This window comes from Oncorhynchus keta, chromosome 25 (assembly GCF_023373465.1).
Source record: "Oncorhynchus keta strain PuntledgeMale-10-30-2019 chromosome 25, Oket_V2, whole genome shotgun sequence".
In the NCBI taxonomy this organism is placed as follows: Eukaryota; Metazoa; Chordata; class Actinopteri; order Salmoniformes; family Salmonidae; genus Oncorhynchus; species Oncorhynchus keta.
In genome coordinates, this window is record NC_068445.1 from 38973649 (window position 1) to 38997736 (window position 24088).

At 41.7% G+C, this 24088-nt stretch overlaps 1 protein-coding gene across 6 annotated transcripts; it reads right to left on the reverse strand.

Moving 5' to 3' along the window:
- Window positions 1-981: 981 nt before the first annotated feature.
- LOC118358577 (interferon-induced very large GTPase 1-like) lies at window positions 982-18393 on the reverse strand. 6 transcript variants are annotated; one of them, XM_035736538.1, is made up of 5 exons: window positions 18275-18393; window positions 10214-10301; window positions 10079-10114; window positions 8974-9441; window positions 3714-8872 (listed from the first exon to the last, which is right to left on the reverse strand). In XM_035736538.1, exon 5 carries the CDS (start codon window positions 7988-7990, stop codon window positions 6083-6085), a length of 1908 nt encoding a protein of 635 aa, XP_035592431.1. In that variant the 5' UTR covers window positions 7991-8872; window positions 8974-9441; window positions 10079-10114; window positions 10214-10301; window positions 18275-18393; the 3' UTR covers window positions 3714-6082. The 6 variants fall into 5 exon arrangements, with proteins under 6 accessions (XP_052335253.1, XP_035592431.1, XP_052335252.1 ...); XM_052479292.1 differs by having other exon boundaries at window positions 18275-18387; XM_035736541.1 differs by having other exon boundaries at window positions 3714-9441.
- Between the last annotated feature and the right edge of the window lie 5695 nt (window positions 18394-24088).

Sequence of the window (24088 nt, forward strand, 5' to 3'; positions counted from 1 at the left end):
TGCCTTAAGATTCATATTTCGCTGCCTTAAGATTCATATTTCGCTGCCTTAAGATTCATATTTCGCTGCCTTAAGATTCATATTTCGCTGCCTTATTATCTACTTCACCTTTTCAAAGTGCTAGAACATAACACAACATGAAAAGAAAAGAAACAACAAACATTATAAAGACACAGTGCGAGACCCAGATGCAGACTCAGGAGGAAGATGGTTAGAGTCTTAGTTGTCTTAGTCTTAGTTGTCTTAGTCTTAGTCTAGTTATATCCAAAAGGAAGTAGGCAAGAGAACGATTGTGGACAGGAAAAAGGTCAAAACCAGAGTCTGAGTCCAAGAGGTACAGAGTGGCAGACAGGCTTGATGTCAGGGCAGGCAGAAGGGTCAGACAGGCTTGATGTTGGGGCAGGCAGAAGGGTCAGACAGGCTTGACGTCAGGGCAGGCAGAAGGGTCAGGCAGGCTTGATGTCAGGGCAGGCAGAAGGGTCAGACAGGCTTGATGTTGGGGCAGGCAGAAGGGTCAGACAGGCTTGATGTCAGGGCAGGCAGAAGGGTCAGACAGGCTTGATGTCAGGGCAGGCAGAAGGGTCAGACAGGCTTGATGTTAGGGCAGGCAGAAGGGTCAGACAGGCTTGATGTCAGGGCAGGCAGAAGGGTCAGACAGGCTTGACGTCAGGGCAGGCAGAAGGGTCAGGCAAGCTTGATGTCAGGGCAGGCAGAAGGGTCAGACAGGCTTGATGTCAGGGCAGGCAGAAGGGTCAGACAGGCTTGATGTCAGGGCAGGCAGAAGGGTCAGACAGGCTTGATGTTGGGGCAGGCAGAAGGGGCAGACAGGCTTGATGTTAGGGCAGGCAGAAGGGTCAGACAGGCTTGACGTCAGGGCAGGCAGAAGGGTCAGACAGGCTTGATGTTAGGGCAGGCAGAAGGGTCAGGCAGGCTTGATGTTAGGGCAGGCAGAAGGGTCAGGCAGGCTTGATGTCAGGGCAGGCAGAAGGGTCAGACAGGCTTGATGTTGGGGCAGGCAGAAGGGGCAGACAGGCTTGATGTTAGGGCAGGCAGAAGGGTCAGACAGGCTTGATGTCAGGGCAGGCAGAAGGGTCAGGCAGGCAGGTACAGAGTCCAGATAAAAACAGGCAAGGGTCAAAACCGGGAAGACTAGAAAACAGGAGCACGTGGAAAACATGCTGGTTGACTTGAAAACATACGAACTGCCACAAAGAGACAGGAAACACAGGGATAAATACACTGGGGAAAATAAGCGACACCTGGAGGGGGTGGAGACAATCACAAGGACAGGTGAAACAGATCAGGGCGTGACAGAACATGTCTTCACACACCAGAGTTTATACTTGGTGGTCAATGTAAATAGTCCTGGTGGCCATTTGATTAATTATTCATCAGTCTTATTGCTTGGGGATTGAAGCTGTTAAGGAGCCTTCTGGTCCTTGACCTGGCGTTACGGTACCGCTTGCCGTGCGGTAGCAGAGAGAACAGTCTATTATTATTTTATTTTGTTTTATTTTTTACATTTTACCTTTATTTAACTAGGCAAGTCAGTTAACAACAAATTATTATTTACAATGACGGCCTACCTCTGACCTGGGTGACTGTAGTCTTTGACAATTTTTTGGGCCTTCCTCTGACACTGTCTAGTATATAGAGGTCCTGGATGTCAGGAAGCTCGGCCCCAGTGATGTACTGGGCCGTACGCACTGCCCTCTGTAGCGCCTTACGGTCAGTTGCCATTTGGTGCTGTCTTGGTGTTGTCTTGGTGTTGTCTTGATGCTGTCTTGGTGTTGTCTTGGTGCTGTCTTGGTGTTGTCTTGGTGCTGTCTTGGTGTTGTCTTGGTGTTGTCTTGGTGTTGTCTTGGTGCTGTCTTGGTGTTGTCTTGGTGCTGTCTTGGTGTTGTCTTGGTGTTGTCTTGGTGCTGTCTTGGTGTTGTCTTGGTGTTGTCTTGGTGCTGTCTTGGTGTTGTCTTGGTGTTGTCTTGGTGCTGTCTTGGTGTTGTCTTGGTGTTGTCTTGGTGTTGTCTTGGTGTTGTCTTGGTGCTGTCTTGGTGTTGTCTTGGTGTTGTCTTGGTGCTGTCTTGGTGTTGTCTTGGTGTTGTCTTGGTGCTGTCTTGGTGTTGTCTTGGTGATGTCTTGGTGTGTTTGGATTCATTTAAAGTTTTGAGCCTGTATTAAATAGGCAAAAGTAGTTCAATTGGTAACACTTTACAGTACGGTACCGTTTATAAAGGGTTTATAAATGGTTTATAATTATGTTATTAACAGTTATTTAATCATTTGTAAATTCATTATTAACCCTTAATAAACTGTTGTCGCATTGGTCAAAATATTGCAACCTGTCAGTTTTTGTCAAATAGTGAGACAATATTTACCTCCAGTTATCAACCATTAATACTTGCAGATACACATTCTTATAAAATGAGTGTATTTTTACGTTGTTTTCTCACGTTTGATTGTGATGAATTAATTCTCTGTCCCAGGAACAGAAAAGGTTGGTTTTCAAGGTGCCTTGACCCACGTTTGATATCCAGATGTCCTGGCCAAATGTACACCCCCAGACATTTAATCTTGTCCTTCCTGACATATGACCCCTTACTACTTCCCTGTGACCACTTCCTATTGGTTGGTGAAACGCTACAGGAAGGAACCTCTAACAATGTTATTGTTTTAGTCTTCACACCCACCAATCATTGACTGAATATGATTAACAGCCGTGGTGGATCTTCTCTCATTGTGTATTGATGAGTACCCAACTACTGCATTTAAGCACTCATTGATTATTGAAGAATATAACTTAGAAATGCCTCATGAACTCAGATCAACTGTGACACCCATCAGAACCCAAAATGTAACTGTAAACAAAAACTGTATAGCCTCGAAATAGAGATTAAAACAATACTTTTGATATCACGGATGGTCAGTCCTTGCCTCCATAGCTCTGTCTATGAATTTGAGTAGTTACATTTTTACATACCCTTCCCTCAGCTTTTTACCAAAACAGTGGCAGGGAGGCCGCTTTGTTGTTTGAACTACAGATTGCTCCTTTAACTCAACTCTAACGAATAGAAGGTTCTCGGTGTTCCTATTGTATCATCAGTACATCTGTTAGACTTTCCAGGTGTTGTAATGATGACTGACTCTCTGCTGCATCTGTGGTGGACTAATCCCAGGCATCCCTGCCAAACCTTGGACTCATTAACATGTGGGGTTGTGGCTCCACACTTCAGTGAAACCATGACTGTAACCCTTTCTGTATATAAACTACTTAGAAACATTATTTAACAGTTTGTTATGCTAGTTTAATCACGTAATAATAATTACAGAGTGTTATTTGATAAATATGTCTTCAGTTTTAATGATGCCAAAGACACGACAATGTCTAGGTGACTAGTTACCGCAATCCAGTTGGTGTAACTACTAACTATTGACTATGGTGAAGACTGGTGTCTTGTTTCAAAACGGTTGCTGAGCAGATTATCTCTCAATGTAAAAAGTGTAGAGGATTATTGTGTGTGTGTGTGTGTGTAAGACTTTATGTTAAACTACATTGTATTAATGAACATTATAGACATGTAGTGACTTGAGTTAGCAGAATAGAGCAGTAGAGGGAGTCCTCCACTGAAGTGAACTACAAAAATCAAATCCATTGACATAAATGAGTGAGAGAGAGAGAGAGAGATTTATATAAATAATATACTTATTAAGTCAAATTAAATGAATAGGTTGTTTATTACATTCTGCATATTTTCACAAGACTACAGTGACTAACATAATTTCATCAATATGTTAATTATTGTACAACCTCAATAATGACAAATCAGATTTAATTAATAAGCATATTTTGCTTTTGACACATTGTTTAAAAACCTTCCTCTTGTCACAGTTGAATCATGTCTTGAATACAATATTTCTACACACACAGTTCCATTAAAAGACATACAACGACATGATCAGGGTGAACATGATCAGGGTGAACATGATCAGGGTGAACATGATCAGGGTGAACATGATCAGGGTGAACTTGTTCGTGCCACTCGATCAATTCCCTCTTCAGTCATGTCATCTCTTCCCGTTGAACATTGTAGAGATTCTAGGTGTCATCGTCATCTAATAATAATTATACATAGTATTTTTATAGCTCGTTTCTGAAACACAAAGTCGCTTTACAATAAAGAAAAACAAAAGCAACAGCAAAACAAACCCAAACATCAAACAATTAATGGGAGAGAGTGGGAGAGAGTGGGAGAGAGTGGGAGAGAGGCCATAACAGCAAGAGACTAAATGAACAATTAACATGAAAATATCTGTCTCATCTTGCCCCCCAAAATTATATCTCTAACCTATTCAAAGTAAGTTTAAACATGATTCTAATGATTTTTAACACGCCATTATCTGGGACAGTGAGACAGATTAGGCTATTATGGAGCGTAATCATTTTTAATCTGGAGGGTTATTTTACAGTAATTTTGCCTAGGACAGTAATTTTACCTTGGACAGTGACACAGGTATGCATGTTACAAAGCTATAAAAAAAGGGATTATTTTACAGTATGGGACAGTCATTCTAGCGGGAGGCCAACCTGTCTAAACATGGGAGATACCGTATGTACCTGGAACACAGATTATACATCTACTGAGCATTCAGAGAATACATTTTACAACATGATTTTAATTTACACAGCATAACATTCTGAACATTGATTTTCATAAATGAAGTCGTCGCCCAAATTGCACTCAGGTGGAAAATTCTGCTACTACCTACACTTTTATACCAAAAGCTACCTTCAATCCTTCCAATGCTTGCGCTTTTGTGATGCTCTTCCATGCCTCTGGAATCACAGCTGGCTTGGCATTGTGCATCACAGCCAGCCTGTCGTTGTATGTCGCCAGGACATATTTCCAGTAGTCAGAAGCCTCATCAGTTGAGTCTGGTTGGATGTTCCATTCTGGGTAATAGGTACGATAGTCTTTGTAAGGGTGAAGCTCCCAGTCAGTGTCTCCATTTTTGAATGATTTTTTACTGTTTACATCAGTTGTGCAAAGTGTTTCAATCAGTTCTTGAGTCTGAACACTTCTGTATCTGCCCAGTGCTTGTGGTCGATGTGCATTTGCGTGATGCTGTCTGTGTTCTTTACCTCCAGCATCACACGGCATTTTGCAGAAGGGGCACTGCTTCGCACAACCCGACACACGCATGAAGAGCTCGTCCTGAGGTTTGATGGGAAGGGCGTAAAGGGATTCAATGATGTCAATGGATTTTGAGAATTCATCTTGCATTTGCTGCTTCAAGTCACTCAGTGACTCGCGGAGACTCGTGGTGAAACGATCGCAGGTAGTACTTATCTGAAAGAGGACCACCTCAACAGCGTCCATAGATATGGAGATGTCTTTGTCAAGATGTTTGCACAGGTTTTTCATAAACTCTGTGACACTTTTAGTGTCCTTGGGCAGAGGTTGGCTAGCTTTTTCAATGGCCTCCATTATCTTTTGATTGATCTCCTTCAGCCTCTTGTTTTTCAACATGTCAAACGACATCTCAGCTGAAAAGCATTCTTTAATGTGCTGGCATATCAAATCTTTAACATAGATCTCGTACTTCTCAAAGTATTTGACAAAGGCCTGGAAGTCATCTTTTTCCAGCAGCTCCTTGAGGATAGAGTACTGGAAGGATGATCGTGATCTGTACTCTGCTGCGTGGCTGCTTATCACCATTTCATCTACAATGTCAGTCCCAAGGAACCTATTGATGTATTGTAAGATCGCTGGTCGGAGACTGTGCTGAACAAAGTCCTGTGCTTTGCGTTGGCAATGGTCTCTCTCTCTGTATAAGTCTATGAAAGCAGACAAGTACTGATTCTTGGACTCCTCCAGACGCTTTTGAGGATCTTTGCGAAGAAGGAAATTCCTGTGCATTTGAAGGAATTCCCTTGAGGCAATACCACATATGTGCAGTTTCAGGTCAATCTCAAACTTTGTATTTGTTTTTAGGTCCTTGTAGTTTTCTTTCAGAGATTCGTTTATCTTCTCAAGAACTTCTTTTGTAAGAGACTCATGGTAATCTGTTTGGGATTTTGTGGAATCTAGGATAATCCTTCTGCAGGTATCAATAACGCTCTCTGAAAATCTCTGCAAACTTTCTTTCGCTTTTTTTTCTTCCCAAACATCATCATTTTCAGTTTGAATTTTGTCATAGTACAAATGTGTCTATCCCTGGCCTTGAAAGGCTCCATGCCGTAGGCTGTCAGAGTCTCTACATTTTGAAACTCCTCATTCACATTGCGATTAGAGAAATCTCCTCTCAACTGCTTGAAAACAGAAGAAGGAATGTTCTGCTCTGTCAACCCTGAAATCTTCACAACTTCTCGGCTCCACATCTTCCCAAACTCATCTTCCAGCTGCTCGTCTGAGAGTGGGGTTTTGTTGTCACTGGAGTTTTGAAGAAGCTGCAATACCTTCTGCTCAATCATGACTTTCTGTTTTCTATGAATATCATCGGCCTTGATTGTGCTGATTTTAAGCGTAACGGCCATGTCAAGTTTATTATTCTCTGTGTTTAAGATATCTCTGTGAACATCCCGGATATGATGAAAGAAATCTATTTTGTTCTTTTCTATCAGGGATACATTTCTGTCTTTCTTTTTGTAGTATGCATCCAGTTTCTCTGTCATCTCTTTCTCCAGAGTTGCCGCCATTTTCAATGCCTCAGATTTTAAAGATTCCGCCAATTTCTGCAAGTCTTGGATTTCTGCCTGGTTTTCAAAGCTGTTTACCTCAAGGTTTGAGATTTGTAGGTCTGCCTTCGTCTGCCATGTATAGATGTTCTTTCGGCTTTCCCACTCCCATTGAGTCATTTCTTTCCAGAGGTTGTCATATGCTTGAGCAACAAGAGTATTTCTGAAGCTGAAAATGAAGTTCTCATATTTCACAGCTTTCCACAAACTCTTCATCCATTTGATGAATTCTGGGATCTGTGAAGGTTCCTCATACCTGCATGTTTTAAGAACTTCTAGAATGTTCTTCTTGAGGTCGAAAACAGCTTCACTGTAACCTGTATTGACAGGTGCCATTGGTGGTGTGCCGTGCCACAGCCCAGGAATATACCAGTTGTTTTTGTCTGCATCATAATCCAATACATCAGTGAATCTATTCACAGAGGGCCGCTTCTCCATCTCAGCTGCAATCTGTGTCATCTCATTGAGTCGGTCCAGAATATATTTTCTGTCTCTCACATTCTTGTTGTGTGCAGACAGTCCTGCCACATTTTGGTGCACAAAATGACAAACTGGAATTTTCCCAACTTCTTTCATCCTTAAGAAGGCATGAACAGCTATCTGCAGGACGTCATTCATCTCTGTTGAGTTCTCCATGGCAATGTTGATGATTGTGATATCACTAAGACCGATCACTAGAGTTGCCAACTCATTGTCGTGTTCACAGCTTTCATCCAGCTGTGCTAGAGATGGTGACTTGAGACCCTCTGTGTCGATTAGAAGGATGAAGTCACAACGCAGGTCTTTCCTCATGTCCTCTCCAACCCTGAGGAAAACCATGAACGCTCCCCTTGTGCATCTGCCACTGCTGACGGGGAATTGCACACCAAACATGGTGTTGAGCAGTGTTGATTTCCCTGTGCTCTGTACCCCCAATACAGTTAGTACAAACAGCTTACTCTTCTCTCCTACCTTTCTGTGAAGCTCCATCAGGACATCAGTCACCCACTTCTCTGGGATGTTGGAGGCATCTCCATCTAAAAGCTCAAATGGATAGCCATCCAACAGTAGCTCAGCTGCCAGGGCAGGTAGAGGGCAATGTTCTGCTGATGCTTGGGGATTTCCAAGACTGGATGCCTCGTAGATTTGTCCCATCTCTCTCATGAAATGTTCGATTCCTAGAGATGAGTCCAAAATACATTGATCTAGCTCTTCCAAACATTTATTACCTTGCTTCACCAAAGACTGTTCTTGGAATCTGTTGCGCAGAGATGACATGTCTTTCCGTGAACATATATCCAGCTTGAGCTGTAATCATTTCAGAAATAGGGCCTTTCCCTCTTTATCGGTTGTTGCCAGGTATCCTAGAAAGCTTGCCATTGCTGTGGTAGTCTTGTATTTGTTCTGCTCTCTTCTAATCTTCAGTTTATCCTCCTGGAGTTTGGCTCTGTACTCTTCCAATCTGCTTTCCCCTGAGTTTTTTAACCTGCACTCCTCTTTCTCTAGCTTAGCTAATTGTTTCCAGTGTTCCCCTTGCAATGGCAGCTGGTTCCTCTTGTAATCCACTATGCTCTGGTCTCCAATGCCTTTCAGAATCTCCTCAGCTGCTGATTTTGAGGCCTCAGTCTTACATTCATCAACAGATATCTCCAGTTCGATAGCTTTGTTTGACATGCTTTCTATGCTTATTTTTGAAGTAGATTCCTTCAAAATATTGTTAATGGCTTTGCTGATCGAATGTGAAAATTTTGCAAGGTTTGCATTTGTTCTCCGTATCAATTTATTGTTTGACTTTAGTTTGAATGCCTCCATTATCTCATTTACCGACGTTTCAGCATTACGGCTCTCCTCTCCTTTGGAATTGACCACGAGGAACAGCTTGGATCCCATGTCCCCAAGAGAGAGCAACAACTTCCGCTCATCTTCATCAACACTGTCCAGAAAGATGAAGATGGCTGTTGACACTTGGGTTAGAAAACTAAATTGTACTTGTGAAGCACAAATATCTCCTCTCAAATTAGCAACGGTTAGTGGTTCCGGAAATCCACCACCATTACTTTTTCCACATGGAAGATACCAGCAAGCCTCTACCAAGCCACCTGAGATCATCCTTGGAGCTGTCCCTCCATCCATGTCTTTGTGAGGGAAAATGTTGTGAATCTGTTGGCCAAAGATATGATTCAAGAGCTGCGATTTGGAAATGCTACAGTCTTTAAGCCTGACAAAGGAGATGAAAGGTATTTGCTCAAAGACAATATTACCTTCCTCAAACCCTTTTGACTCTGATAGAGCATGTGGGCGCCACTCTTTAAGGATAGCCCTCAAGGCCCACAACATGAGGGTGCTCTGACTGCCGGTGCCCGGGGGTAGCAGGAGTGGCACAGCAAACTGGCACATGGACATCTTGAGGGCCATTTCCTGCTGCAGGAAACTGTCAGCACAGAGAAAGAGTGCAGTGATGAGATCTAGAAGATTTACCTCATTATTCTCTGGATTCTCATCTCTATAAAGGTCTATGCTACTTTCATCCTCAGGTAAACATGTACAACTCCTACAGTCTGCATTGACAATCAATAGTTTCCTCAGAAAGTACAGTGGTACTGCTTTGAGTGAGTCAACAGCGTCATCAGAAATGCTGTCCTTGTTGATCTCAAGCAAAGATCTAAGAGTCAGTTTATTAGGATATTGTTTTTCCAGACCAAGTTTGTGGAATAACGTCTTCAGAGGACCTAAAATAAGAACAGGGAAACTCAGTGAGGTTGTTAATGAGGTACATAAACACTAAATGACAGACAGGGGCACTGTTTCGAAAGCCACCGCACCACCATCTTTGTACTCTTCCGCTATTGTTTAAAACATCTTGGAAGATATAGAAATGCATTTATTAATGTCTACATTTATTTTTTCCCAAGTATATTCTAGAGGTTGATGATGTCATATTTAGCTTCTTTCTAAACATTCTGTTCCCAGATGGGGGTCAAGCACAGCCTGCTTCATGTATTACAGTGCGAAAATACAGCTCGATTACACCTCTCCTTTTTTTCAAGATTGGCCACCATTTATTTGAATATTTGACTGATATAAAATCAAATAAAGTAAAATATAAAATTAACTGACAAGTACGTATGTGTGGATTATGTTGATTTCACATCCATTGTAGACTCTTCTTGTGTAGCAGTAGGTTGCATTTGCCAAGCTAGCTAGAAATATTTGTATTTAAATGCTCACACAAACATATATTCAGATTTGTTTTGACCAACCTAGGTACCTCAACTAGCTCAATTTGTTATTTGTTGGTATTTGTTAGGTTGTTAGAGATGAAGACCAAATTGATATAGTGACAGCTGACAGTGACATGAACTTTACCTGGGGTGCGGTGGGAAGCCACTGGCCAGTGTTTCACTGTCGACAAAAATAACAATTTAATGAGCATAACAATGAAGTCAATGGAATCTGTGTTGTTGTTATTATTCACTACAAGTAGTTGAAGGATGACCTTACGTTCTATTTCCCCTGGATGGGAAGCCATGGTCAATTGGCATTCCTCTCCCATCTTCTTCCTTCTCTCTCTGGCGTCTCTGACTTCCCTCTATAAGAAGCAAAGAAACAGTGTAATCCCTCTGATGTAGCCTAATCAAACCACAGCAACTAGAATAAAACAGTAAAAACGATCTACATCCAATCATGTTAATATTTTGGCAATTACAGTTACTGAGATATATATTCTAATTAGTTTGTGATTTCAGCCCAAAAGCATTAAGATTTTTTATTTATTTAACCAGGCAAGTCAGTTAAGTCTTATTTTCAATGACGGCCTGGGAACAGTGGGTTAACTGCCTGTTCAGGGGCAGAACGACAGATTTGTACCTTGTCAGCTCAGGGGTTTGAACTTGCAACCTTCCGGTTACTAGTCCAACGCTCTAACCACTAGGCCCCAGATTCTATGCATGAATGACAAATATATAATAAAAAAATATATATACGCTGTTTAAGGGAAAAAGTTACTTAGAAAAAGTCCATGTAGCAATATCCTTATTGGCTGGATTTAAAATGGGGAAATTGTTGAGCTGACATCAAATACTCCACTAACCCAATGTTTTTTTTCTTCCTCGGTTTGAGTTGAATTTTAAAAACAGTGTTGTGTGAACTTAAACTCAGCTATTTGTGTTGCTATTTATCTCACGAGAGTTTAGTTTGCTGAGACATACATGCTGACACGTCCTGACCTTAGTTATTTTTTTATGTCTCTATTTTGGTTTGGTCAGGGCGTGAGTTGAGGTGGGCATTCTATGTTTTTCATTCTATGTTATGTTCTGTGTGTTGTATTTCTATGTGTTTGGCCTGGTATGGTTCCCAATCAGAGGCAGCTGTCAATTGTTGTCTCTGATTGAGAACCATACTTAGGTACTCTGTTCCCACCTGTGTTGATGGGTAGTTGTTTTCTGTTTTTGTATTCTGCACCAGACAGAACTGTTTCGGTTTCGTTCATTCTCTTTTGTTGTTTTTTTCATTCAGTGTTTCATTCATAAATAAAGATGAACACGTAGAACGCTGCACCTTGGTCCTCACCTTCTCCTTATCCCGACGACATTCGTTACACGTATGTCTGAAACACGAGGCGTTCACTTGCTCCTTGGAAGTAGGTAACTTTACAGGAAGTAGGTGGAAGTAGGTAACTTTACAGGAAGTAGGTAACTTTACAGGAAGTAGGTAACTTTACAAGAAGTAGGTCGTAAGTCTGACATGATTGTGTCAAGTGCTTTTAAAGTCGGATCAATAATTCAACCAATAAGATTTTAGCTAGCTAGAAAAGCGAACTATTTTTGCTGCAAATTTTAAAAAAGTTAGCTAGACTGCTTAACATTGACAATATGGCCAAACTAGCTACATTATCCACATTGATAAGTTTGTTACTGTCAGAAACGGATTTGTTGTAATTTTTTGGTTGCAAAAGTGAAAGGTCAGTGTTATAACTTCACAATTCAGCAACTCAGTTTCCCACTAGAAATTACAACTTGAAGGGTCATTCAAATGAAATGTTCCAGTTGGAACTCCAAACGTCTGATAGCATGTGGACACCTCATTACACCATTTCGGATGTGAACTGAAAAAACACAAATTAAAAAAAAAAAACATTTTAAAGTATAATGTTTTTAGATTACTAATGTTAATAATGTTACTGTCCCCACCATAGGACAACACCACACCGTAGGACAACACCACACCGTAGGACAACAACACAACAACTAAAGTTGTTTCTGTCAAGGAGGTATGCTCTCAATGCGATTTGATAGGAGTGATGCCAAAATCCAAGCTGGCTTCTCTTTACACTTTTTTTGGTGCACCAGGACCATTCACAGTTGAGCTCGCTCAGTTTAGCTCATTGGTGATTGGTATATTTTTTATACTTTTTTTTATCAAGAGGCTAAATGCTTGCTTGCTTCCTTTGCATTCAATGCTACAGGCGGCAACAATATCATACTCGTTTGGACCAGAGAGCATCAGATATGTGGCCTACATGTAGAGAGACAGAGGGGTGCTTGCTCGGATGCTTTCTTCTGTGACACATTCAGCCTCTTGCAAATTGAACAAAAATTATGAAACACAGACGAAAATAATAAAAATATATATTGGTATAAAAAAAATGGGAAGCCTGGCTTCCCAGAAGCCCGCAAGCGCCACATCAGGTGCTGTTCCGAGCTCAAAGACAAGGAGCCAAACTTACCTTTTTAAACCCCATTTGTGTCCTTGTACTATATTTAGTATAATATCAAAATGTGTCACAGAACAAATTCTGTTTAATGTACAGTGCATTCGGATAGTATTCAGACCTCTTGACTTTTTCCACATTTTGTGACGTTACAGGCTTATTCTACAATGGATTAAATCGTTTTCCCCCCTCATCAATCTACACACAATACCCCATAATGACATCACAATACCCCATAATGACATCACAATACCCCATAATGACATCACAATACCCCATAATGACATCACAATACCCCATAATGACATCACAATACCCCATAATGACAAAGCAATAAACAGGTTTAGAAATGTTTGCCAATTTATTAAAAATAAAAAACTTATTCCACATTTACATAAGTATTCAGACCCTTTGCTGAGTACTTTGTTGAAGCTCCTTTGGCAGCGATTACAGACTCGAGTCTTCTTGGGTATGAAGCTACAAGCTTGGCACACCTGTACTTGGGGAGTTTCTCTCACTCTTCTCTGCAGATCCTCTCAGGCTCTGTCAAGTTGGATAGGGAGCGTCGCTGCACAGCTGTTTGATTGGGTTCAAGTCCAGGCTCTGGCTGGGCCACTCAAGGACACTTGTTTCCGAAGCCACTCCTGCGTTGTCTTGGCAGTGTGCTTAGGATCGTTGTCCAATTGGAAGGTGAACCTTCACCCCAGTCTGAGGTCCTGAGTGCTCTGGATCAGGTTTTCATCAAGGTTCTCTCTGTACTTTGCTCCATTAATCTGTCCCTCGATCCTGACTAGTGATGCTGCCATAACCATGCTTTACCGTAGGAATGGTGCCATGTTTCCTCTATGGCATTCAGTCCAAAGAGTTCGATCTTGGTTTCATGATCAGAGAGTTGTCTTGAATGTCCTGTGAGGATCCAATGAGTCAGATCAGCTTGGCAATGGATGACAGTAACCAGACCTCTCTCACTCACAGAAGATGGGAGGATGGAGCTGGTGGGGGTTGACAGCTCACACCTTGTCGTAAATTAAAGGAGAGGAGATCTAAGGTCTCCCGCTCCAGTATTAACAAAAGGAATGTTCCTTTGTTTATACAGACAGTCTTCCTGCCGAAAGAGTTAAAGCGAGTACTGGAACAATATTTCTAACATAAGAATGTGGGGAATTGTCAGAGATGATCGATAGAAAACTAAAGTCATATTGGTCTTTATTTTGCGATGTCATTAAAAAGGCTATAAAGGAAATACTTTACCTTTGAAAGTACATTCCTTTTATCTGGCAAGTTTCCATCCTTCACGTTGTATATGAAATGAAATATTTTCGTTAGAATAGCAATGTGATTTTAGAAGCCATAAGAGAAATTGTCTTCCATAAACTGTGCACAGTAAGTAGTCACGCCCCGAGTGAAATCAGAGAGCGTGTCGCCCTGACGGAACCGCCCTCTGAGTACATAAAAGGATTGGTAAAGAAATTAACATTCCACTAGAAAAACATGAAGCGGAAGCTACACGTTTGAAACAGTTGGAACTTTGAACCTCAACACGAGATGAAGACAAAATACTCCCAGACAGACCAGGAAAGACAGGAAGCTGCAGCCCATGTCTAAAGTGGTATGAACTGTGAATACCAACACAAGGAATAGGCGAGAAACTCCCATGTCAGACAATAACTGATACAGCTGATTAGCTGTCCTAAGAAGAGTATCTAGAATAGCAAATTTAAGTGGACCCCTGTTCTACTCTTCTCAAATCACAGTAGTTATAAGGGTACAAGGCGAGACCCAGATGCAGATGGTTTGAGTCTTTGATATTTATTAACCAATCCAAAAGGGGTAGGCAAGAGAATGGTCGTGGACAGGCAAAAGGTCAAAACCAGTTCAGAGTCCAGGAGGTACAGAGTGGCAGGCAGGCTCGAGGTCAGGGCAGGCAGAAGTGGTCAGGCAGGTAGGTACGGAATCCAGAAAACAGGCAAGGGTCAAAACCGGGAGGACTAGCAAAGGTGAATAGAAGCAGGAGAACAGGAAAACACGCTGGTTGACTTGAAAAACATACAAGACGAACTGGCACAGAGAGACAGGAAATATATACACTAGGGAAAATAAGCTACACCTGGAGGGGGTGGAGACAATCACAAGGACAGGTGAAACAGATCAAGGTGTGACATTTTCAATGAGCATTTTCCAGAGTGAACAACAGTAGAAGAAGAGAAAGTGGGGACCCCTTTCGGACAATCAGAGCTTTACAAGAGTGTCGCTGAAAAACCCATCACCCTTCCTAAGGAGGGCTGGTTCCGACAGAGATAAACTTTGAACGAAGGCATTCACAAGTCAATACATTCATGATTTCTTACTTACAAACGAGAAGTGGTTTGTGTGCAAAGTAAAGTTGAAGTCGGATGTCTACATACACTTAAGTTTGAGTCATTAAAACTCATTTTTCAACCACTCCACAAATGTCTTGTTAACAAACTATAGTTTTGGCAAGTCGGATGGGACATCTACTTTGTGCATGACACAAGTCATTTTTCCAACAATTGTTTACAGACAGATTATTTCACTTATAATTCACTGTATCACAATTCCAGGGGGTCAGAAATGTACATACACTAAGTTGACTGTGCCTTTAAACAGCTTGGAAAATTCCAGAAAATGATGTCATGGCTTTATAAGCTTCTGATAGGCTAATTGACATAATTTGAGTCAATTGGAGGTGTACCTGTGGATGTATTTCAAGGCCTACCTTCCAACTCAGTACCGCTTTGCTTGACATCATGGGAAAATAAAAATAAATCAGCCAAGACCTCAGAAAGAAAATTGTAGACCTTCACAAGTCTGGTTCATGTCACGTCCTGACCATAGAGAGTCCTTATTTTCTATGGTGGAGTAGGTCAGGGCGTAACTGGGGGGTTAGTCTAGTTTATATTTTCTATGTGGGTGTTCTAGTTCTCATGTTTCTATGTTGTGGATTTGTATGATTCCCAATTAGAGGCAGCTGGTAATCGTTGTCTCCAATTGGGGATCATATTTAAGTAGTGTTTGTTCCAACCTGTGTTTGTGGGATATTGTATTTTGAGTAAGTGTATGGTCTGGGAGGGAGTGCAGGCACGGGGCCTGGACAACGGGCTCAAGGACCTGAATTGGTTGAGCCTTCATAAGCGTTTGCCGGTACTTTCCATCTTGTACCGGTATAGTTTGGTGCAATCCCCCACCTGTCCAAGATCCTCTTGTGGCAGGGAGGAGACTGTGCGCCATGCCTTCTGGGACTGTGCCTTTGCCGGACTAGTCTGGGCTAGGGCACGGGTGATGCTAGGTGTGGTTAGGAGTGATTTTGTTTTGACATGGGCTAGGCGAGAGAGGCGTAGGGAGAGCAAAGGGAACGGATAGGGATAGGTTTCTGCTCTGGCTTCTCATGAGTCTCTTTAAAAAGGGACTGTGGGAAGCCAGGAAGAATTTAGTCAAGACAGGGAGAGATTTGGGGGTGGAAGGGATAGTGAGAAGGGTGGAAGGTGATTTGAGGGGGAGGATGAAGAGGGAGGAGAGGAAGTGGGGGAAGCATGCGGCACGGGAGAGGTGGAAAGGGGGTTTAGGGCTGGGAGTGTTAGAGTGAGTTTGGTAAGGGGATAGATTAGGGAAGGGGAGATGGGGAAAGGGTTAGGTATTGGTTCCGTATGACGGGGAGGGACGATGCTCCCCTGAGGTTTGTTTTTTGTTTGGTGTTCGGTGATTTGGTTTTGTAAATATAAGTAATTAAGAATGAATGAGAGATATGATTTTGTAAAGTGTGAATGGTATTGATTGTAAATAAATTATTTTAACCACCACCGCTGTAGTTATGGTTTGTTTATTGTGTTCGTTAAATTTCACTAATAAATTATGTGGAACTCAACATTCACTGCGCCGTGGACCGTTTCTACAAACGATCGTGACAGTGCATCATTGGGAGCAATTTCCAAACGCCTGAAGGTACCACTGTACAAACAATAGTATTAACGCAGCCGTTCATACCGCTTTATGACATCTGTTAAAAAGTGTTTTGTAAATCAATTTGATTTGAAGGACACTAAATTCGCAACGAGCAATAATGTGTTTGTCAGCGTAAATAAAAAGTTGAGTGTCTAGAATAACTAGGGTTTTCAATTTGTCAGAGCTAATGATGGCTCAGACCCCGTAATGGGTGGAGGAGAGCCCAGAGAAGGCTCGGCCTCTGACTTGTTGCTTAGTGGGGAAAACCTTTTGAAAGTTTTTGTGCGACACTGGTTGAGCCAAAAGCATTTATTTCCATTAGCCATGAGAACGTTGTTAGACTGTGCAGGGGGATTAACACTGCTACCTGTACTTACTGGTGACACTATCATCCTTTCCTACTCTTAATTTGCCCGAATCCACTCATTTGAAGGGGTGTCCACAGACGCAAATAAAACATGAGGTCCATCTAGAAGGAAATTACCGAAAACAGGGATCTGGCCGATCTCAATTGGTGCCAATAAAATAGGCTATAAGGTTGTTGAGAAAGTTGATTACTAAAAGACAGATTAGTCTTTTCATTGCCTCTTTACAGCAATAGCCATTTGCTTTCCAAACTACGTGTATCTGCGATTGTATTTTTTTTTTAAATATTGCAATATGCCTTGCATAACTCAACAATAATCTGCCCATATTGCGCGTGCTGCCGTTCCTTCCTACTATAGGCAATGACCAAGAAGGTAGTGGTTTCGTCGCTCCAGCACATTCAGCGGTTGATTTCTACCCAGTAATCTAAAATTATGAATTGATTTTAAACAAAAACAACTTTATGATTGTTATAGATGGACAATATTAATTCGAGATGGAAGGAATGAAGCCAAGCTAATGCTCTGTGTCACTTTCACAGCAAGTTTGGGCAGACGTTTTGAACAATATGCACATTTTCACTAACACTATAAACATACACATATGTTATAAGGAAGGTGAAATCGTATAGTTAGTAGTTTTATAATATGATTACACTATTTTTTTTAGAAAGCATTTCTGTCATTTTCAAGCCTTATTCAGTTTTATTGAATAGAAAATACAGCATATAAAATATTTAATTTTTGTATAATATTTGTACCTTGTACCTGAGCCTGTGTCCTCAAAAGTGACGAGACCTCAAATGTATAACTATTTTTTTAGCAGAAAGGTGAGATTTTAACCTTTCTTGGAGTATGCAGGATTACTAGTTATTTTTTATGGTCCTCTCGTGATAAATAGTTACTTGTGGGGATTACGTAGATTCCATTTTAGATTTAATTTAGTTACATTTAAGATGTTAAAGAATCAATGTGCATCATTAATTAAAATGAAACATGTAAAGAGCCATGCTTAGATAACCTATGCAGAATATATATATATATATATATATATATATATATATATATATATATATATATATATATATATATATATATATATATATATATATATATATATATATATATTTACATAGAATTAGGCATAACGATTAAGGCTCTAGACCGCAGGAAAAATATGTTTCAGGTGTTTGAAAAAATAAATATTTTCTGACCTGGACCACCACTCCTAATACACTTTAGAAAAAGTCTAAAAAGCTGTAGTCCACTTTACTTCTGTAGCCGTAATCAACGGGGTTTTCGTGTGAGGTTGGCTTAGCTGTAATCAACGGGGTTTTCGTGTGAGGTTGGTTTAGCTGTAATCAACGGGGTTTTCGTGTGAGGTTGGCTTAGCTGTAATCAACTGGGTTTTCGTGTGAGGTTGGCTTAGCTGTAATCATTCAACAAGTGATCTTGGATCAAAGCATGGTAACTACAGTAAAGGCACCAAAAAACATTAAAATTAGATTATTTAAATAGTGTACTTACCTGGTAAGAATTAATGAAGGAATACCGAAGACCAGTATGAAAATAACACGGTTCACCTTCAGAGAGACATTTCACCGTCACTGTCTCTTTGCCTAGTAGTCTGTTGATTTTGTTATCCGACTCCTGGATGGAGTTAAAAATCACACCAATGACTGTTGTGCAGTGTAGGAATGATGACCAGTAGGAATTTAAAGATGCATGACATCATCAAAAGCAAGGCAGAATTCAGCAGCAGACGTTGGCAATTTGTGAGGTTTCAAATCAAATCAAATCAAATCAAATTTATTTATATAGCCCTTCGTACATCAGCTGATATCTCAAAGTGCTGTACAGAAACCCAGCCTAAAACCCCAAACAGCAAACAATGCAGGTGTAAAAGCACGGTGGCTAGGAAAACTCCCTAGAAAGGCCAAAACCTAGGAAGAAACCTAGAGAGGAACCGGGCTATGTGGGGTGGCCAGTCCTCTTCTGGCTGTGCCGGGTAGAGATTATAACAGAACATGACCAAGATGTTCAAATGTTCATAAATGACCAGCATGGTCGAATAATAATAAGGCAGAACAGTTGAAACTGGAGCAGCAGCACAGTCAGGTGGACTGGGGACAGCAAGGAGCCTTCATGTCAGGTAGTCCTGGGGCACGGTCCTAGGGCTCAGGTCAGTTGAAACTGGAGCAGGAGCATGGCCAGGTGGACTGGGGACAGCAAGGAGTCCTCATGTCAGGTAGTCCTGGGACATGGTCCTAGGGCTCAGGTCCTCCGAGAGAGAGAAAGAAAGAGAGAAGGAGAGAATTAGAGAACGCACACTTAGATTCACACAGGACACCGAATAGGACAGGAGAAGTACTCCAGATATAGCAAACTGACCCTAGCCCCCCGACACATAAACTACTGCAGCATAAATACTGGAGGCTGAGACAGGAGGGGTCAGGAGACACTGTGGCCCCATCCGAGGACACCCCCGGACAGGGCCAAACAGGAAGGATATAACCCCACCCACTTTGCCAAAGCACATCCCCCACACCACTAGAGGGATATCTTCAACCACCAACTTACCATCCTGAGACAAGGCCGAGTATAGCCCACAAAGATCTCCGCCACGGTACAACCCAAGGGGGGCAACCCAGACAGGCCGACCACAACAGTGAATCAACCCACCCAGGTGACGCACCCCCCAGGGACGGCACGAGAGAGCCCCAGCAAGCCAGTGACTCAGCCCCCGTAACAGGGTTAGAGGCAGAGAATCCCAGTGGAAAGAGGGGAACCGGCCAGGCAGAGACAGCAAGGGCGGTTCGTTGCTCCAGAGCCTTTCCGTTCACCTTCCCACTCCTGGGCCAGACTACACTCAATCATATGACCCACTGAAGAGATGAGTCTTCAGTAAAGACTTAAAGGTTGAGACCGAGTTTGCGTCTCTGACATGGGTAGGCAGACCGTTCCATAAAAATGGAGCTCTATAGGAGAAAGCCCTGCCTCCAGCTGTTTGCTTAGAAATTCTAGGGACAATTAGGAGGCCTGCGTCTTGTGACCGTAGCGTACGTGTAGGTATGTACGGCAGGACCAAATCAGAGAGGTAGGTAGGAGCAAGCCCATGTAATGCTTTGTAGGTTAGCAGTAAAACCTTGAAATCAGCCCTTGCTTTGACAGGAAGCCAGTGTAGAGAGGCTAGCACTGGAGTAATATGATCAAATTTTTTGGTTCTAGTCAGGATTCTAGCAGCCGTATTTAGCACTAACTGAAGTTTATTTAGTGCTTTATCCGGGTAGCCGGAAAATAGAGCATTGCAGTAGTCTAACCTAGAAGTGACAAAAGCATGGATTAATTTTTCTGCATCATTTTTGGACAGAAAGTTTCTGATTTTTGCAATGTTACGTAGATGGAAAAAAGCTGTCCTCGAAATGGTCTTGATATGTTCTTCAAAAAGAGATCAGGGTCCAGAGTAACGCCGAGGTCCTTCACAGTTTTATTTGAGACGACTGTACAACCATTAAGATTAATTGTCAGATTCAACAGAAGATCTCTTTGTTTCTTGGGACCTAGAACAAGCATCTCTGTTTTGTCCGAGTTTAATAGTAGAAAGTTTGCAGCCATCCACTTCCTTATGTCTGAAACACATGCTTCTAGCGAGGGCAATTTTGGGGCTTCACCATGTTTCATTGAAATGTACAGCTGTGTGTCATCCGCATAGCAGTGAAAGTTTACATTATGTTTTCGAATAACATCCCCAAGAGGTAAAATATATAGTGAAAACAATAGTGGTCCTAAAACAGAACCTTGAGGAACACCGAAATGTACAGTTGATTTGTCAGAGGACAAACCATTCACAGAGACAAACTGATATCTTTCCGACAGATAAGATCTAAACCAGGCCAGAACTTGTCCGTGTAGACCAATTTGGGTTTCCAATCTCTCCAAAAGAATGTGGTGATCGATGGTATCAAAAGCAGCACTAAGGTCTAGGAGCACGAGGACAGATGCAGAGCCTCGGTCCGATGCCATTAAAATGTCATTTACCACCTTCACAAGTGCCGTCTCAGTGCTATGATGGGGTCTAAAACCAGACTGAAGCATTTCGTATACATTGTTTGTCTTCAGGAAGGCAGTGAGTTGCTGCGCAACAGCCTTCTCTAAAATCTTTGAGAGGAATGGAAGATTCGATATAGGCCGATAGTTTTTATATTTTCTGGGTCAAGGTTTGGCTTTTTCAAGAGAGGCTTTATTACTGCCACTTTTAGTGAGTTTGGTACACATCCAGTGGATAGAGAGCCGTTTATTATGTTCAACATAGGAGGGCCAAGCACAGGAAGCAGCTCTTTCAGTAGTTTAGTTGGAATAGGGTCCAGTATACAGCTTGAAGGTTTAGAGGCCATGATTATTTTCATCATTTTGATGTATGACACGATACATTGCATTCCAAAAGCTCTACTTTCATGTCATACAACAAATGCAAATGTCTGAAGACATTTCCTAGTCCCCTCTCCCTCCCTAGTCCCCTCCCCCCCTAGTTGCTAAATGGCATTGGCAATTGAAATTGAATCGGTGCTTTGTTCAGATCACATGGAAAATAAAGCTATTTTGCCACACATCAGTGGTGGGTTTGGCATTGAAAAGAGAATGCATAAGCAGAAAATAACCCTATACTGTTATTGGGCTTTTCTGCTTCCACTGGTCCTGGGGCAGTCAAGGCTCCGATAAGACTCAGATGCAGACAGTTTCAAAGTAACAAAAGTTTATTACAAAAACAGGGGGGCAGGCAAACTACAGGTCAAGGGCAGGCAGAGGTCCGCAGTCCAGGGTGGTGTGACAAGGTACAGAACGGCAGGCAGGCTCAGGCCAGGGAGAATGGTCAAAACTAGAAAACAGGAACTAGAGAAAGACAGGAGCACAGGAAAAACGCTGACAGGCTTGACAAAACAAAATGGCAATGTCATGGAAATATTCAGTCAATCATATTTCTCAAATGTAGGACCATAGCAACAGTCCTTGGCACTTTACAGAAATAACCAGACATGTCATCCTGCTAACTCCTCTGAAAGGGACATCCATGTTCTGGAAAAGACCCAAGAGGTGTAACCATAGCAACAGTACATATTAGGTCGTACCACTTGTTACAGAAATCCCCAGTCATGTACACTCCCCAGACAGGTGCATGTCTAAGATATAGACGATACAGAAGATATAGATATTAATGTCTACATTTGTTTTTGCCAAGAACTGTATATTCAGTAGTGATTTACTTTAACTACATATCTGTGATGCATTTAATACACATCTATAAGCATCTCATGAACGTGCTATAACAGCATTATCACAGGTTAATGAAATACATCCATAGCATATCTATAGCGCATTCATGTCATGCTGTGCAAGCGCTTATTTAGGTATCTTAATCGATGCATCATTACCATGACAGCGGTGTCATCATTATGGCTGTTCTCAAAAGTGTGCTTTTTCAGAAGCAGAAGGTAAGTCACGGACCTATACCAGCAGGTGGGGGAAATGGGGCTGGTACAGGATATACAGTGCCTTGCAAAAGTATTCGGCCCCCTTGAACTTTGCAACCTTTTGCCACATTTCAGGCTTCAAACATAAAGATATAAAACTGTATTTTTTGTGAAGAATCAACAAGTGGGACACAATCATGAAGTGGAACAACATTTATTGGATATTTCAAACTTTTTAACAAATCGAAAACTGAATAATTGGGCGTGCAAAAGGTCGCAAAGTTCAAGGGGGCCGAATACTTTCGCAAGGCACTGTATATCAGCACAATTTTCAACATGTGGTTTGGCCTTTTGGCATATTCACTAACACTGGTATGGCAGAAGCACACTTTTGAGAACAGCCATAATGATGACACTACGCTGTCATTGCAATAATGCATTTACAGTGTTAAGATACCTAAATAAGCGCTTGCATAGCATGACATGGGGCGGCAGGGTAGCCTAGTGGTTAGGGGCGTTGGACTAGTAACCGGAATGTTGCAAGTTCAAATCCCGAGCTGACAAGGTACAAATCTGTCGTTCTGCCCCTGAACAGGCAATTAACCCACTAGGCCGTCATTGAACATAAGAATTTGTTCTTAACTGACTTGCCCAGTTAAATAAAGGTAAAATAAAAATAAAAATGAATGCGCCATAGATATGCTGTGGATACATTTCATTAACCTGTAATAATGCGTTTGTGACCTGCGACCTGTTAGAACACGCTCATGTGATGCTACCAAGCAAAAACTGCTCATAGCGTGGAACTGAAAAAAATTAAGTATTTTATTTACCTTGGTTTCACAGTAACTATATGCAGTTACTGCTAACATGACCCCCATTTTCTCCAAAACACAATACAGTAAGAGGCAAGATACTTGTCCACGTGTATTTAATGTAGCAAAAATGGCATTGCTCATTTGGTCGAAAATGAGTTAGTTACTGCCTTTTTTGCCTGATAGGGCAGCATAGATGTGTCATAAATGTGTTAAGGATTTGTAGTCAACGTAAATAGCAGCCTGCTTCATGCATTACAGCACAAAAACACAGCTTCATAACACCTCTCTTTCATTAGATATTGGCCACCATTAATTTAATACTTGACTGATATAAAATAAGAGTGTACTATTAACTGACAAGTACGTATGTGTGGATTAGGTTGATTTTCCCATCCATTGTAGGCTCTGCTTGTGTAGCAGCAGTAGGGTGCATTTGCCTAGCTAGCTAGAATCATTTTAATGTTTTATAATTGATTATTTTTTCATTTAAACTTTATTTAACTAGGCAAGTCAGTTAAGATCAAATTCTTATTTACAATAACGGCATACCCTGGCCAAAACCCTAACGACACTGAGCCAATTGTACGCCGCCCAATCCCGGCCGGTTGTGATACAGCCTGGAATTGAACCAGGGGCCTGTAGTGACGCCTCTAACACTGATATTCAGTGCCTTAGACCACTGCGCCACTCAGGAGCATATGTTTATACATCATTGCAGCATACAGCATTGCATTGGCCTGACAAAGACTTGAGAAACTGCTGTACAGGTTCAGAGTTGTTAGGGATGAAGATCAAGAATTGACGTTAGTCACATTTACCTGGGTTGAGGGTCTGTCGAAGGAGACTGCGTGTGGTTAAGATACAAGAATTGTTAGGGATGAAGATCACACAGAACGATTGACAGTCACATTTACCTGGGTTGAGGTGGGAAGCCTCTGGGCAGGGATTCACTGTCAACAAACAATAATCATTCAATGAGCATTACAACGAAAAATCTATGGAACCTGCGTTATTATTATTCACTTCAAGAAGTTGTAGGATGAGCTTACTTTGTA

Coding starts and splice junctions, on each gene's coding strand:
- LOC118358577 (XM_035736539.1), bottom strand. CDS start 7,990: ATGTCATCTCTGCGCAACAGATTCCAAGAACAGTCTTTGGTGAAGCAA.